Source organism: Struthio camelus, chromosome 1 (assembly GCF_040807025.1).
Source record: "Struthio camelus isolate bStrCam1 chromosome 1, bStrCam1.hap1, whole genome shotgun sequence".
NCBI lineage: Eukaryota > Metazoa > Chordata > Aves > Struthioniformes > Struthionidae > Struthio > Struthio camelus.
In genome coordinates this window covers 84,640,617-84,656,701 of record NC_090942.1, presented here as the reverse complement: position 1 = coordinate 84,656,701, position 16,085 = coordinate 84,640,617, and the positions used below count along the sequence as shown (strand labels likewise).

Sequence of the window (16,085 nt, the reverse complement as noted above, 5' to 3'; positions counted from 1 at the left end):
ATCCAATTGGTCAAGCATGATTTCCCTTTGGTGAATCCATGCTACTTCTGATCACCTTCTTGTTCTCCACATGCTTAGTGATGACCTCCAGGATGTTGTTTTGTCTAACAAACCATAGGCTCTTATTTATGGGAGGGAGTGTCTTGGGTTGTAGCCATTCCTCTGATTGTGTACTTCAGGTGCTGCTCCTACAGTGTGTTGTATATACAGGCTGTACATCTGTTGGGGGACGAATGACTACCTTACAGTCCTGGATCATGTGAGTTTTATGTGGCACAAAGAAGAGGAGGAGGGGGAGAAGGAGATTTACTGCATGACTCCATAACTTGTTTCAAATATCAAAATTTACTACACAAGTTACAATGGTACAAAGCAACAATTCTTATTAACAGAAACTTAACTCAACTAGAATACTTATTTTCTAGTTACACTAAAAGTTATGCTAATGGTAACTACTTAGTAAACAGACAAAGCTAGCTAATTTATACTAATTGTAATTACCCAAAAGAATGAACTAGCCAACCCACCCTTTCCTCAGCAGCCAACATACACTCAATCCCAGAGAAGTGACTGCAGGAGAGTGTCCCTGTCCCAAGGCGCTCTACAAGTTGGCAGACCTGCTGTCACCCACAAAGAGCCAACAATGGCCTCCGGGGCCAACCTATTCATACTCTTCAGGGGAAGGTGGAGGTGGAGTCACTAGGCTAGTTGCAGTTCTCTTCATGCAGTCCCAGTCCTTAGCTTTTGGCAACTACAGGGTTCAGCTCTCTTCCATCATGCTTATGACAATTGCACCCATGGTCATGGGGTGGGGTGAGGAGTGGCCCAACACCCCCAACGGCAGACTAGCTGCCTTGAGCACTCTTCAGCACTGAAGAAACGAGTTTGAGTGACTGCAAATGACTGCTTTACTCTTGCAGCGGTGGTCCCAAGGAGAGATGCTCAGGCAGGAAGGAGTTAATTCCAGTCTACAGTGATTAACATTGCCACAGCAGTGAAGGCAGGGGTTGTCGATCAAGGTCCTCATGCCCAAGCAGGCCTTATCTCAAAGTCTTGACGTTCTCCCCTTCAGAGTGTGAGGCATAGGAATGCAGACTGCTTGTAACTGGCACCAGATGGAGGGAGGGGAAGCTGGGAGCATCCTTCCACAACACCCATACAGGGTTTAGAATCACAACCCAAAACAGAGACATACGCATGGCATGCACTCATTTCAGCTTGGGACTCTCTATATTGTAGCTCTGCCATCAGGAAATAGAGATTTGTTGTCAGAGCAGCAGTTTAAGCTCTTCAAAATGTGCAGCATGAGGAAGGTGGAGCTTTGGGCTGAACTGCACATTCTGCAGCAAGGTGCTGAATTCTGCTTTGTAGCCCACATTGCTGTTTTCAGTCTACTTCTTGCCTTCACACGCAATGAAGGACACGCTATCACACCCACAGTAGGGGTGTCATCTGCAGCTGTTATCACATTTCCCCTGTTCATGACCAGAACTGGTAACCGTGCTAGCATCAGAACATCACTAGCTCGTAGCTCAGTCACAACTGTTAGCACCAGAGAATGCATCTATGTGCAATCGGGAGCACATGTAAAGATGGAGGATAACCTAAGCTAGCATTCATTTAGCTCCCTCAATACAGCCACTTGAGCTCCAGCTTGCCAAACTCAAAATGATGGGCGGAGGAATCACAGCTAACAACCCCCACTGTCCTTCCCTGAGGCAGTAGATGCCACAAGTATGTCTGAACTGCCACGTATCTTCATGTTCTGGCAAACGGTCTGAAAACTCAAGGCCAATGAATCACTCCCTCTGGTCATGTGGCTGACTAATGCCCACCAGCCCTGCTGTTTACTGGCCTCACCAATGCCTGTATACGATAAGCTAAGCAAATTAATCAGGTGTCTGCAAGGAGAGGAGAGGGTGAGGTACGGTTCTATTTCACCTGGTGAAATCAAAAGACAGAGGATGAGTGAGGATCTTGGGAAAAGTTAGCCCACATGGATGCATGACCCAGACTACAGCTGTGATGAAGCATACAGACATTTGGATCACTTTTTTTTCCCCCAGGAGTAACAAACAAAACCCACTATGACTTCTGAATGAAGGCACAGCAAAAAAACAAGAGGAAATGGGCACAAGTTGCAGCAAGGGAGATTCTGACTGGACAGAAGGAAAAAAATTTCTTCCTTCGTGAAAGTGGTGCAGAGCTGGAGCAGGTACCAGAGAGGCCACAGGATCTCTATCCTTGGAGATTTCTAAAACCCAACTGGACAAAGCCCTGCATGACCTGTTCTCTCTTGGAAAGCAGCTCTGCTTTGAGCAAGGGGTGAACTAGAGACTTCCAGGGGTCCTTTCCTGCCCAGATTATTCAATGATTCTGTGATAGACAGGCTGGTAATCCTCCATAGCCCTGGAGATCTGACTCTTCAGCTTGAATGGAACTACCATCCCCAGATATGTTTGGTGGGACAAGGAGGACTTTCCTTGTCTTTCTGAGTAACTGGTTGTTTTGCTACCAGCTCCTCTCTTGGTTTGATAATGGCCTTTTCCCACAGCAGCCAGGATACGGGGATTGTTTCTTCTGGACTGAAAAGGCCATGGACAGAGAAATCAGTGAGTCAGACTTGGTGAATACAACTTGCTGAAGATAAAGCTATTATTTAAGATGAAAGTAAAGAAAAGAATGAAAAATATTTACAAAGCTAATATTAGAAAATACTTATCATGAAAATTAGGTAGCAGTGCAATAGTCTTAAAAATAATAAAAATTTCATCCTTTTTCTGTGACATAGAAAGAATTCAAGAAAAATGTCTTACAAATACTTTTACTCTTCCATTACCTCTAGAGATTAAAATTCACCTTCCTTTTCATTATCGGTCATAACATAAGTGCACCTAGTAGACTTTACACCTAAAACGATAAATGTCTATGGGTGTTTTGTAAGTATGCACTGGAAAATAGCTGTAAAGACAATGTATGAATTTGCCATTTTCTTCAGGAAAGTGAGAATGTGCTAGGTCACAAAGCATGTAATTATCTGGTCTCTGCTATACACTTACTGATGCTGCACTTGTGTCTGAAAATATTTTTGAGATAGAGGAGAGGAGAGAAGAGGAGAAGAGAGGAGAGGAGAGGAGAGGAGAAGAGAGGAGAGGAGAGGAGAGGAGAGGAGAGGAGAGGAGAGGAGAGGAGAGGAGAGGAGAGGAGAGGAGAGGAGAGGAGAGGAGAGGAGAGGTTCCCTTAAAATAGAAACATTGTTTTTTTTCCACTAGCTCAGAAGGAGCCATGCTTAGATAGACTATGTGTGATTAGATCTTGATGGTTTTGAATCATTTAGAAGGGACTGATGTGAGAAAAGATTGCTTAGGTATATATGAGATGATGGAAAGCGAGACTGAGAGTTCAAGCATCCTGTTTGGCTATCTCTCACTCCATTATGGACCAGAGTGAAGAAAAGAAAAGAAAAAAAAAAAGGAAAGATTAGGAGGGAGTCCGATTTTTTTAAATTTTGTTTTGTTTTGTTTTTTTCCATTTCAGAGCCTGAATATCCTGCTGCAAAGAATGGTAAGAACTTCAGGGTCAGGCAGTGGAAACTGACTCAGTCAGAGGAGAACCTGGTGTCAGTTTGGATCAGTCGTATGGTTGACGTGTAGGTTGCCACGAAACATACCTTATTAGTATCCAATTAGCTGTATCCACACCTGCATACATGGCTGTTCACTTTGTGGCTGATAGAGCAACAATGATTTAGATTTGTTGCGATATAAATTGTACCTGAGTGGCGTTTCTGAGTAATGTGTTCCATGACTATCATAAGGTTGGGTTTTTTTTTCCCTAAAGCTTTTTGTTTCTGCATTTAATGCTGTTACCAATGCTGAGGGTAGAAAGGGAAAAGATCAGTAACACAAGATCACAGAACCCAGATTTTCTTCATTTTAACTCATAGGGATGAAATACTGCCACTGAATGTAACAGAAAAGGAGAATAGGATATATAACAGAGTAGAAATAATATTTTCAGTCAACTGGTGCGTGTTTGTGGAGTCTATTATCTGTGCTGAATTTTAAGGAAATTTTCTAAACGGGAATAAAGCACAAAATCAGTAATATAGCACTTAACAGGAAATGTCAAAACTGTCTGCATGCGCAACCTTCTGTGTTCTAACACATATTTTTAGGCTTGAAAAAGGCTCTCAGCTTCAAATTAAATCCACTTGTTTTGTTTTGTTTAAAAAAAAAACAGTAATCAAAACATCCTGCAACAAAAGCATGGGTTATGAGCAAGGAGTTAAAGGAGATTCAGACTGTGGAGTTACTGAGTTAAACAGAGGATAGCACAAGTTGCTTAAGAACAGCAACCCTTGTCCTAGCAACTACTGCTGCAATAAAATAAAAGTGTCTGAATATTATTTTAAAATGGATTGACTATGTTGCTTTTAGTTTATTCTGAGTTAAATTTAATGCATCTTTGATATCTTCTAAAGCAAGTTTTTAAACCACCCTAGTACTCGGTGGATGGAACAGATTAAAATAAGGCTTACATTTCTATAGTTCTAGCTGTGGTTGCAGTTGCATTAGACCCAAAACATCTTATACTGATATATATCTTGTTTATCTTCCTTTTAGGTGAATAAGCTATGTACGATCATACACACTGGTATAATACGTCCACAGCAGAGATTGTACTGCTTTAGCTATGCTTGTGTAAACCAACAGAGGTTTTGTACGTGTGTAAGTCCTTTCTTGGGTAGACCTTAGAAACATTGCTGTATTTTGACCAAAAAGGCATTTTTTTATATTAATAAAAATAATTTTTTCATCTTCATTTTCTCCTGTATTCTGAAGGGCAAGAGATCACACAAGAAGAGACAGAATTATGGCTGCAAATAGGCTTTGAAGCTGTACTGAAAGAAGTAACTTCCTTCCTTTTATCTGTTTCTCAGCCTTCCTCAGAGCCATAGCACAGTGTATGTATACTTCTGGAGGCAGGCAAAGCTAATGCAGGATGCAATCCACTGTATTAAACCAGTTCTTTCCAAAATTCAGAGGGACTTTCTCATCAATGGCAGGCGATATCACTTATGCAGATGTAGCAATGCTGCCCAGGGAAAGACCATATGTTTCTTCTCAGATATCAGCTCCAGGTAAAGCTCTTGGACATATACCGTCTTCTCTCTTTCTCTCTCTCTCTCTCTCTCTCTCTCTCTCTCTCTCTCTCTCTCTGTCTTTTCTGTTTTAAGTTGTCGTCAGATAATACTAAAAGAATGCTATAAAATGCTCATGCAGAAGTCATAGGAAGGGTGAGAAGCTGCAAATGGTAAGAGAAATCCTCATGAGATACAAATCAGCAAAACTAGTCTTAAGTCAGTATCATTACAGAGCTGTGTCCCAGTTCTGGCCCAGTGTTTTGAGTAACAGGATGAAAGTAATAATTGACAATTTTTGAATAATGAGCACAATATTTTTTAATATGAATACTATAAGAAAGCTGTTAGAATATGCTCCACTAAATTACTACCTCATCCAAAAATCAGGTTAATGCATTTTATGATGTCTTCATGGAAAAGAGGTAATAATTTAACTCAATTAGAAAACTAGCGGCAGCTGAAAGTGCAGAAACTGTCACTGAAGGAAGTATCAAACGACTCCTGAAACGCTACTGCTCTTCCTCTTTGATTTTCCAGTAGTGATTTTCCCAGAACCACATTATAAATCTGTGATCACTTCATATATTTGTAGCAAAAGACAAAGGATTAAGAGAATATTCAGGGTAAGGAGATGATTTAAATCCTATTTTCTTAAGAGATAAAATTTTTAGTACTTGGAAACAATATAATTTATTCTTTAAAGCATTTTGTCAAAATGCTGGATCATAACTAATACAAACTACAGTTTTCACTATAAGCAAATAGGAAACACACAGAGGTCAGAGTAAGATGATATCTCCATGCTTTCAAGGTATATTAGTAATTGATGTATTTAATTACTTAAGCAAACAACATTGCGTAATAAGCATTTTTAGAACACACATTGTTCCACTTGCAGTGGAACGCTTGAAGTGTAATAATGATGATGATGATATGAATGCATTCAATTAAATGATAGAAATGATTTTTAAAATATTTTTACAAAGGCTTTCTCTCATAAATAAAAACTAGTTCACTTTAATTATACAACTAAAAGAAAACATTACAGTGTTCTTCATATACATGCATCTATGGAAGTCGTTCATATTAGTGTAACCTGTACAACAACACAAAGCATAGAGGTTCACCCAGAGTTTTACCCCAGTTTCTATCAAAGCATCTTTTATTTGCAGAGGGAGACAGGCATCAAATCTTGATTTGAAGACATCCAAGAATGTCCCTTGATAATCAGCTAATCATACTCACTAAAGGAAAAGCTTGAATTTGAATTGGTCAGGTTTTAATTTCCAATTAATTTCCAATTAAAGTTCCCTTTAACATCCATATAGTTCTTGTTAAACTTTTGTCTATTAGTCTTTAGCACTCAACGTTTTCTCCCGCGAAGATACTGGCCGCAACAAAAAAAAGTCATCTCTGAGTCTTCCATTGCCTTTAAATCTTTCACTGTAATTAATTTTCTATAGAACTCTATTTTTGTGGCTCTTTTCTGTACGTTCTCCAGTGTTTCCAACTCCTTTTAAAATGTGAGTAACAAGGGTGTGCGCAGTATTACTATGAGTCTCAGTTACATCGTATAGAGAGATAAAATTCTCTTAAATAATCTTTCCTTCATTGTTTAGAGATCCCAATGTCACTTCCCCCCATTCTTGTATTTTGTTACATTCAAAAACATTTTATCTGAATTGGCTTCAGTTGGGCCATGTTCTTTTATTCCATGAAGATCATCAAAAAGAAGAGAGTCACTTTTAGTATAGGAAGAATGGGAGAATTTCCACAAAATTATTTTTTGTAATGTTTTAAAACACAGTAGGAAATTCAGGAAGAAATCCTGAAATATGCCTGCGATGTCAAGCAATGCTCACAAAGCAAGACTTAAGCTTAGCGCAAGCATTGCAATGACTAGTCCTAAGGTTCTCTGCTGTGTAGTAGACTCTCAGTGAGATACTGGGGATGCCTTTACAGCTATTGGAAGAGTTGGGAATCTGTAAAACCCAGCATGATGAGCTAGGAATTGCCCAAAGTAGCTAATAGAAAAGACTAAAGATGCAAAGTACTGCTCGGTCACCTTTTTTTCTCAGAGATAAATCCTCCTCTGCAAGCTAGAAGGAGTGCTCTCCTGCATGGAGTTGGCTGCTGTGAGCTGGGGTTAAGGCAGCTTGGAATGGATGGCTTCCTCATATCAAACATACCTAGGCTTACAAGATGACCCATTTGTTACCACATCTTACACAAAAAGGGTTCAATGCTTCTTCCAGTTTGGAGCAGGAATTTGAAGCCAGCTCTCAAAGCGAGACTCTCGGCTCCAAGGTGAATGCACTGGCCACTAGCCCCTGGAACTGTTGGTGGTGAGCACCACAAGCTCTCCCTTTGGCAATATCCTGACTCCATGACACATTAAAGTGTCCGCTGGAAGTTGGTTTGGTACCCAGATCCGTCCCCTTGCCATATTTTTGCCAGTCTCAGTTTTGGCCAGGGATGTCTGACTATCTTACAGAAAAAGAAGCAGCTTCAGGATGGTGTAAAGCACTTACCTGGGGAGGAGGGGGAGCTGGGCTTAAACATCGTTCCAGATTTGGTAGGGGAACATTCAGAGCAGCAGATTCTCAGACCTGAGGGGAGTCTTCAGATCACTAGGCTACACGAAACTGAAACATCATCATCTTCTCCTGGATGTATTTTGTGCAAGTCTGAGACAATTAGATGCAATTTACCAGAGGAGATGATAAAAAAGTATGAGTTGGGGTGCTTATCTAATTTATCCCACTACAGCAACTTTCAAGATTTCAGGCAGATGAAGGGTACACATGCAGGGAACTGAGCTGTTCCCAAGGCTTTGCAGCAGCTGAGTAGATGTTTTTTAAATATATACAATTTGAATTTTGGTGTCAACGTCGCTTTGCAGATCTAGCGCCCTGCTCTTTTGTAGCTTTCTTTATCCATGAGAATTTAGCCAAATTATGCCAATATAAGGGAAAAGTCTCTTGGAGTTCTCACAAAATCTGTCCTCATCTCAACAGCTATTCAATATATTTTACGATGATACAGAAAAAGATCACTAAAAATCACTGGTGGTATAGCTGCAAAGGATATATAAAATTGCAGCTTAATGAGCAGGAAAGCTCAATCATTGAAATTTTTCGAGCTCACTTGATAAACTGGATTCAGTAAACCACGTTTAACATAATATGGAAATAAAAGATGTCTGCAGCTTTAAGTTTGGGGAGGCTGTACTCAGAAAAGTAATTGAAATGGATTTGCCATGATCCTATTCCAGCTTGAAAGTCAGCAGCAGGTTACTACACAGTCAGTTGAATCTCAGGTCTCAGCTAAATGCTCTGAGCTAGAAGGATGAAGTGACTCTTGGATGGTCCAGCAGGGAATGGTGAGGAGGAATTAGGAGGTGATGCTGGCTGTGCACATGCTTTGGTGAAACTGCCACTGGACTAGCAAGGTGCTGTTATGATACATGCATTTCAAAATGGAAATTCAAAAGTAGAAAAATGTTCCAAAAATATATGTAAGGATAAATAGAAGCTGAAAATCCATTTTCTAATTAAAGGCTAGGGCAATTTAAGTTTCCTAGTTTACTCAATAACTGTTTGAGAGAGACCTGATCACAGTCCATAAATGATTAGACATGAGCCTCTTCCTCTAACAGAAGAACAAACCAAGAAAAGTTCATATCCATCATCTAACTACCCTACAAGCAGTCATAGGCTGGTATTCATTTGCTCCTTGGGTTCTTGTCCTCCTCCTTAGCCTCCTCAGCCTTTCCAAGTGCTCCAGGCCTTGACCTTCTTACTAGCCCTGGATCCTCTCCAGTTTCACCAAATTCTTCTTGAACGATGGCTCACATCAGGACACAATATTCCAGGTGTGGCCTCAGCAGCACCAAATGGAGTAGGACATAAACTTCCCCTCATCTGCTGGCCACGGTTCTCCTGATGCAGCCCAGCTTGCATTAGCTGTGGTGAGGGTGCACTGTTGGCTTATATTCAACTTGGTGTCCAGATGACCATAAGAGCCTGACTGTTGTAAGGTCTGACTGTCTGGAGTGAATAACCTGCTAGAAGGACTCCCTATCTGCACATTCACCGAGGAGACATTTCCAATAAACAGAAATGTCTTTCAGCACTTCACAATTTGCATATAGAAATGAAGTAGGATTTCAGTTTTAGTAAGTGATAGAGATCACCTAGAGAATCAGGGCTCCTTGTTGCTAAATTAGGTAAGGGTGTGTAAACATCCAGCAAAATTAAGGTTATGCGGGCATTTTGAAACCACTTGCTGACTTGTGAGGCGTGCACATCTAAATGATCATGGGTCAATATAGATTTTAACAGAAGCATTACTTTTATTTGAACTATTCAGGTCACAAATTCGAATTTGCTCTTTCATACATTGAGATAAGTGATCTTTTCACTCTTTAACGGTATGGATCTTTATTTGAGAGGGAAAATATTTAATAGCAATAACAGATTTTCTAAAGTACCTATTCCAGAAAAAGTGTTACCATTTATACCGCTAGTGCATTTTAAAGTTTAACAGCCTGCACTGCTCTTTGAAAAATTTGTATATTGTAAGAAGGAAAGCCCTTATGAACATTTCTTTTTGAGAACACACTGCTACTTATCTATACAGTTAAATACAATTTACAGATTTTCTATAATACATTGAGCTAATAATAATGGGATTTAATAATAATAATAAATTAATAAAAACAATAATAAAACAAGCAGCAAACTGTATTAGGTGACATTCCCTGAAACACAGTAGGTCTTGCCTGTATGAATGAATTTCATTTACAAGCCAGTTCCTCTGTATTTTTCTTATATTAAACTGTAAAACCTCTCAACACTTTAGGAACACTCATATCAAATACTACCTCATTTCAGCCTGATGAGAGTCCGTTCTTTCCTTTTGCTAGGCTTTTCCCTGATCAGTGAGATTTTATACAACACAAAGTGCTTACTTCTTGTTAAAAACCCCAATAATTACAAATTAAGGCAGTAGCACAGAAGCTTTTTCTTGATTCAGCTTGACTAAATCTCATCATTTACAGAAGAAAACTACAGTCCCAAAGGTGCAAATATCTTCCATAAAACTAGCACATAGGTTTACAAAATATCTGGCTAAAACAAAATTGAAAATGTGTTTAATAAAGGATGTGTGTATATATAACTCAAACCAGGCTATTCTGACTGCTTTTCTGTTTTGTTATAGTAACGTGCATCTGGAAAGGGATGTCTTTGATCATCAGGTCTATTTCCCTGCTATTATAGGCATCATGTCATGTCCTGGCACACAAGTTTCACAAGACCAAAAGACTGCTAAAAATCACCTTGCTACAAAAACATTTCACTTAGGTGCAATTTTCCCTATGGGTTCTTCCTGCTTCATGGAGCAGTCACAGTTCTCATGCCTTAAACCCATATGATACCTTCTGAGCTGGTTTTGAAACATGGGGAAGTTTGCCATGGAAGTACCCAGGTCTTATCCATCCTTCACCCTGTCTGGCTCCCTCCTTGTCCGACCACACAGGACCCACGTAGTTCAAGCAAGAATTATGGGGGAGGCTTTTAGTTCCTTCCTGACATCAGCAGGAAATGATAAGTCACCATCTTGCCTGTTTTTTCTTAAAAAAAAAAAAAAAAAAAAAAAGCTGAGCTAGCAGCTTGGGAAACACATATCCCTTTTTATATGGACTCATTCGTCTATGTACTTCTTGATTGTTTCTTTGCTTAGTGGCTCACGCAACCACAAATGTCAGCATTTCCCTGCTCCTTACAGGAAACACGATCACATATGCTGAACTGCGCATAAAGCCGAAACCCAAAGAGAGCAGCAGATCAGAGATTTCCGCTTCTGGTACTGTGCTATTTTCTTTGGTTGTCAGTTACTAATTATAGATTTAGTTTTTTTCTATTAGCCAAGAGTAAAATGTGTCATTAGGAATCTTTACATACAATCTATCAATAAAGAACTGAGATATCATTTCACAGTCATGTTTCTTTTCACTGAATTCTCAGATAAACACACTTTTCTTGTAAAAATAATCTTGAAAGAGTTTTTAAAAATAATTTTAAAAATGCTTTTGTACCCTAAACTGAACTGAGTGAGCGATTTTTTTTGTTTGGTTGGGTCTTTTTAAGAATGGAGGAAGGAAGTATTTTTTAGAAAGCAACCGTAGTTAGAACATTTCTGTAGTTAGAACATTCATGAATGAATCAAAATGTACTGGACTGCGATTTGGTTTCATGCAGTTTGGATTTCATGGAATCAGTAAAAATTCATGTTTGTTTGAGGAACCCTCATGTAAATACAAACTTACCTGTGTCTCTGCAAAACAGTCACAGAGGTAGGGTTGGCCTTCGGAGTCAGTGTAATACCTAGATCTTTATTTGCTATTTGTGAACTGATAGTTCTCATCCTCTTTACACTGAATGAAGTTTGCCAGACAAGATAAGGCCCACAGAACTGCAAACTGAAAAGCAGCGTTACAAAATACACCTGAGCCAGTCAAAGAAGAAGGCAAGATCAGGAACACAGCAGTTACAACAGTGTAACTCTGCGGCTTGTGGAAATGGCACCTTGCCCCCAAATTTCCTGGGTTCCCCCCTCTCCTGAGTTTTATATTGTCACAAGCTGATGAAGGTAGACCGCTGGAGATATACTCACGTAGCTGGAGATATACTCATCAGCATGGGACCTTTGCTTTTTATATAGAGGCATGTAAGTTGGTCCTCAGCCCTGGGAGGCACTTTACCACGTCTTTATCTTTTCCTGCGGAAGTTCCACAGAATAGCGTGACAGAGAGGAGGAATATACCACAAACCATTCCTGGTATTTCCTCTGAACCACTCTGCAGTATCTTACAGGGTACAGGGAGGTGCAGGTGAGAGGAGGCAGTGCTTGAAAAAATTATCTCGAAGGAGAAAGTGACAATTCATTTCCTTAAGCACCAGATATCTTCATGTACATGAGAAAGAGGCACTGGGTTATAACATCCTTGAGACTGCCAATGGGCTTCTCTTTGGCTAGGGGAAGCCAATGGGACTGGAGCTGTACTACCAGGACATGATTAAAGGAGAGCTCACCAGCCCAGAGAGTACTGCAGGAGGGGAACTTCCACCTCAGCTTATCTGCCACTTTCCCACAGCAGGAATCCATGTGTGATTGGTGAGATCGTCAAAATCCTAGTCAAAATGACCTAAATGCTGAACAATACTTTTATTATTTCACAGATTTTTCGGTATCACTTGTACTGAACTTCCTCCTACAAACAGTTCAATAATTCTTAATGGAATAATTAATTGAAAAGCATTTTCTTTTTCTGACAAAATGGTCCTTTAATTTCACTTTCACCTGTGCAAAACAGATGGAAATTGTTAATAAGTAAAATGTCCCTAAATATTTCAAACAGCAGAGAGATTTTAGGCAGATGTTGTTCATATTGATTCCAAGTGGGAAACTGGCATATATAAAGGCGATGTTAATCTTAATAAGGCAAAGGTTTTAAGCTATTCTTCTACCTGACTTTCTGTAGGTGCCAGATGTCAGCGTTCAGCCTGGTTCTATGTGGCTGTGATCCTGGGAATTCTCGTGCTCATTCTGCTGGGTGTTACAGCTGTATTAGTGAAGCAGTGTGAGTAGATCATAGTGTCTGCTTCATCTCTTCACTGCAGACATGGTTAAATTTCACAAGGTGTATGCTGCCAAAAGAAAATTTCCCTTAAGTTTGCATTAAAGGTGTCAAGTTATACATAAATACAGGAAGATAAATGTAACATTCCAAAGGGAACATTCGTTATCTATCATTTAACATAAACAGCGCTGATGAAGGGGAGCTCTACAATCTACCTCATCATCGGTCATGCTGAATGCCTATATAGGGACATTTCAAATCATTATGACAATCAGAATCTTTGACCTTCCTGACTTAAAAGTTGCATCCATGATGCTATTTTGCAATCATTTCCCTTAATTACTTTGCAAGTTTGAAGAAATAGAATAAAAAGCAAACTTCAAACTTCTTGTTTCATTTAATCAGACTTCCCTAGCACTAGTAATATCATAACCCACACTGCACTCCAGTTATACGAGAACTGTTCTAGGGAAGTCATTAATTTCTTAGGAGAAAAGAATCTTGAAAAACTTCCGAAAAAGCATGCATCCCTGCCAACCCCCTTTAAATCCTCCCAATATATCATGTGTTCTTTAAATACCTAGCTATCAAAAATGGTACAAACTTAATTTCATTTTCCATACTGGCTATATTATTCTGTAGCTACAGCCTTTTCCAGGCAGTTATACTCATCATTGAATACTCAATTATATTATGTACACATACACGCACACACACGCATGCTCACTCACTCACTCACTCACAGTATAAACCTGGATACAAAGATGATATTTCCTTGACTCTATTAAATAGTTAACCATAATCTCTTTTTTTGTTCAAGTTGTGAAGGGCAGAGCAGAAAAATTGGAAAGTTTGTCTCAGTATAATCTTAATAGCACTCACAATCACATTTTTTCGGAGAAAACTGACTCAACGGTGCTACTGAAATGGCTAATGGAGGAACTATGTGAAGATGGAGAGGGTAAGGAAAGTTAGTCTTTTTATAACACAGAACACATGCTGCGTGTACACTTTTTTTTATCTCTTACTCCCACTTCTTCAAGTTATGGGAAATTACTAGTACTACTCACAGAGTATGGTACTGCTGCAGAGAGGTGGTGACAGGATCTAAACTGACATTGTAATGATAATAGTTTTGATCTTCTTCTGATATATAATTTTCAGTACTTTCTTTGTGTTTGGAGCAGAGCTGCCAGAGACTGCTGTCAGAAATGCTGTATACCTCAGATCCTCCCTGTGTCCTGGAGAGCACTTTGCAGCCAATAGTTGTTTGCATCTTTACAAATAGTTGTTTGCATCTTTACAAAGAGCAGGAGGGATATGCTTTACAAAGAGCAGGAGGGATATGCTTTCATATCCTTTCATATGGATCAGGCAGGGGAAGATCTTCCTAGCGTCTTGTGGTCATGGATCTATTGTTTGTTGGTAAATAGTAATGCTTTTCTAAGGATCGATTAGAATGAGAAAAAGGATATAGACACTGTTACTTCAAAACATTAGAGGAAGCCAAGATGTTCCTCACACATGCAGTGAAATGGAAAGTAAACCTGGGGAATAACAGTGTTTGCCTTATTTAACACAGTTCCTCCTCCAGCTCCATAGCAGTAGTTTGGATCTCAACAAAGTAGCTGGGCTTTCCAAACACCTCATGTAGCAAATCCACATTCTCCACATCACGTTGCATCACATGGTGTCTCATCACAAGGGGCTGTGGGAGGAGGAAGAGACCCAGTGTCTTGGCAGCCCTCTAGGTGCTCCCCCTGCTCTCCATATGGCATGTGGCACCAAGGTGACGAGAGCCTGGTGCTGTGCAGTAGGAATGCTCAAGTGCATAGCGCCATGGCAAGAGAGTGGGAAACCGAGGAGAGCAGGGACACTCAACCCTTGCTCCACACCCAGTAAACTCATGCCCAGGAGAGGGGATATACTGCTTTTGGACCAGTCAGCCAGGCAGATGAGCATAAAATGCTACAAGGCAAATGAAACAAACCACAATGCTAGCTAATGGTTCCTCCTTCCCTACCCACAGGAACAACATGCGAGCTGTGTCCGCCAGGGTGGCAGCTACACAGGGGGAGATGTTACTACTTCTCTGAGGAGGCTGTAAGCTGGGATGACAGCCAGAGAAACTGTCTGGCTAGGAAATCCCAGCTTCTTGTTGTTGAAGATGAAATTGAGATGGTGAGTCTTGCAGCAGCCCTAAAACTGTGCAAAAATCACCTGCATTAGTCAAATATTTCACCCAGTGACCTCTGAAGCACTGCCCAGATGACAGGTGCACATGCAGCTGAGCAAGAGCATTAATTGCAGTGCTTCTAACTCCTTACAGACAAGACTTGTCTTGGAGTAGACCTACAGGGTAGAGCTGAAGAAGCACAAGAGGGGCAAGTGTAGAAACCAGAGTAGCTTTGCAGGGAGGAGGAGGAAATCCTGGGGGGCCTCCCACTCATTTCCATCACTTGCATCTGGGAGGAGAGGCTTCACTCAGCCACTAAATGGAATTCCAAACAGTCAAACCTCCTTCCCATCTTCTTTTGGGAACGTGAATGACAGGGTATCACTAAAGAGCAGGTCACGGTTCTTCTGAGCAGTTCATAGTTCCCTAAGGAGCTGGTCTTTTGGACTTTAAGGAACAGGCTTTGCAACCCAGCATATTAGAGTGAGGCGCACCAGAGGCCATTTCCAAGTGCTGAGGGTTTTTGAAAGCTGTCAGGAAGCTAGTCAGCCTGACTGGCAGTCAGAAGAGAAATTCTGTGACTAGTCAATGTGCATGGGCCAGTGTAATGAGCATCACTTCAATATTGCTGGATCCTTGCCCTAACTCTCCATGTAAGGGACTACATTAAAAGCTCTGCATGAGACAGAACAGTGACAGAGCACAGCAGAAAAGCTTGACTGTTGAATAACGTATTTCTACTTGCTCTACAGGAATTTATAGATAATAAAGAGAAAGATACCAAATATATCTGGATTGGGTTGAAGTTTCAAGAGAAGAAGAAACAATGGAGTTGGCTTGAGAATCATGGAATAAGAGAAAACAGGTGATGACTGGGTGGGGGGGGGAAGGTCTTTGGTAAAAGCAAAGGCGCGTTACTCTGCATGGAACTACAACTCTGAATCCAAGCTAATTTTCCAAAGCACAGATTTAGTCCTCCAGTCTCAAGCACTTATTTACATCTATTCCATAGCCAATTCCATGTCAACTGGATCCTGCTGAGCACCTTTGGAAACATTGATTTTCTGCCTGCAAAATCAACCACAGTTGTAGCCCACGTATACATTGATGCAGAAGGA

General features: G+C 40.3%; 1 protein-coding gene across 1 annotated transcript in view; it reads left to right on the top strand.

The window, feature by feature from the left end:
• Nucleotides 1-16,085, top strand: part of LOC104144395 (killer cell lectin-like receptor subfamily F member 1) — a 33,449-nt gene that overhangs the window by 13,755 nt on the left and 3,609 nt on the right. The window contains exons 3-8 of the mRNA XM_068954303.1: nt 3,538-5,143; nt 10,937-11,014; nt 12,693-12,791; nt 13,612-13,752; nt 14,821-14,972; nt 15,720-15,832. Coding sequence (XP_068810404.1) covers nt 5,005-5,143; nt 10,937-11,014; nt 12,693-12,791; nt 13,612-13,752; nt 14,821-14,972; nt 15,720-15,832 — 722 coding nt within the window. The 5' untranslated portion in view covers nt 3,538-5,004. The remainder of the gene's footprint in view (nt 1-3,537; nt 5,144-10,936; nt 11,015-12,692; nt 12,792-13,611; nt 13,753-14,820; nt 14,973-15,719; nt 15,833-16,085) is intronic.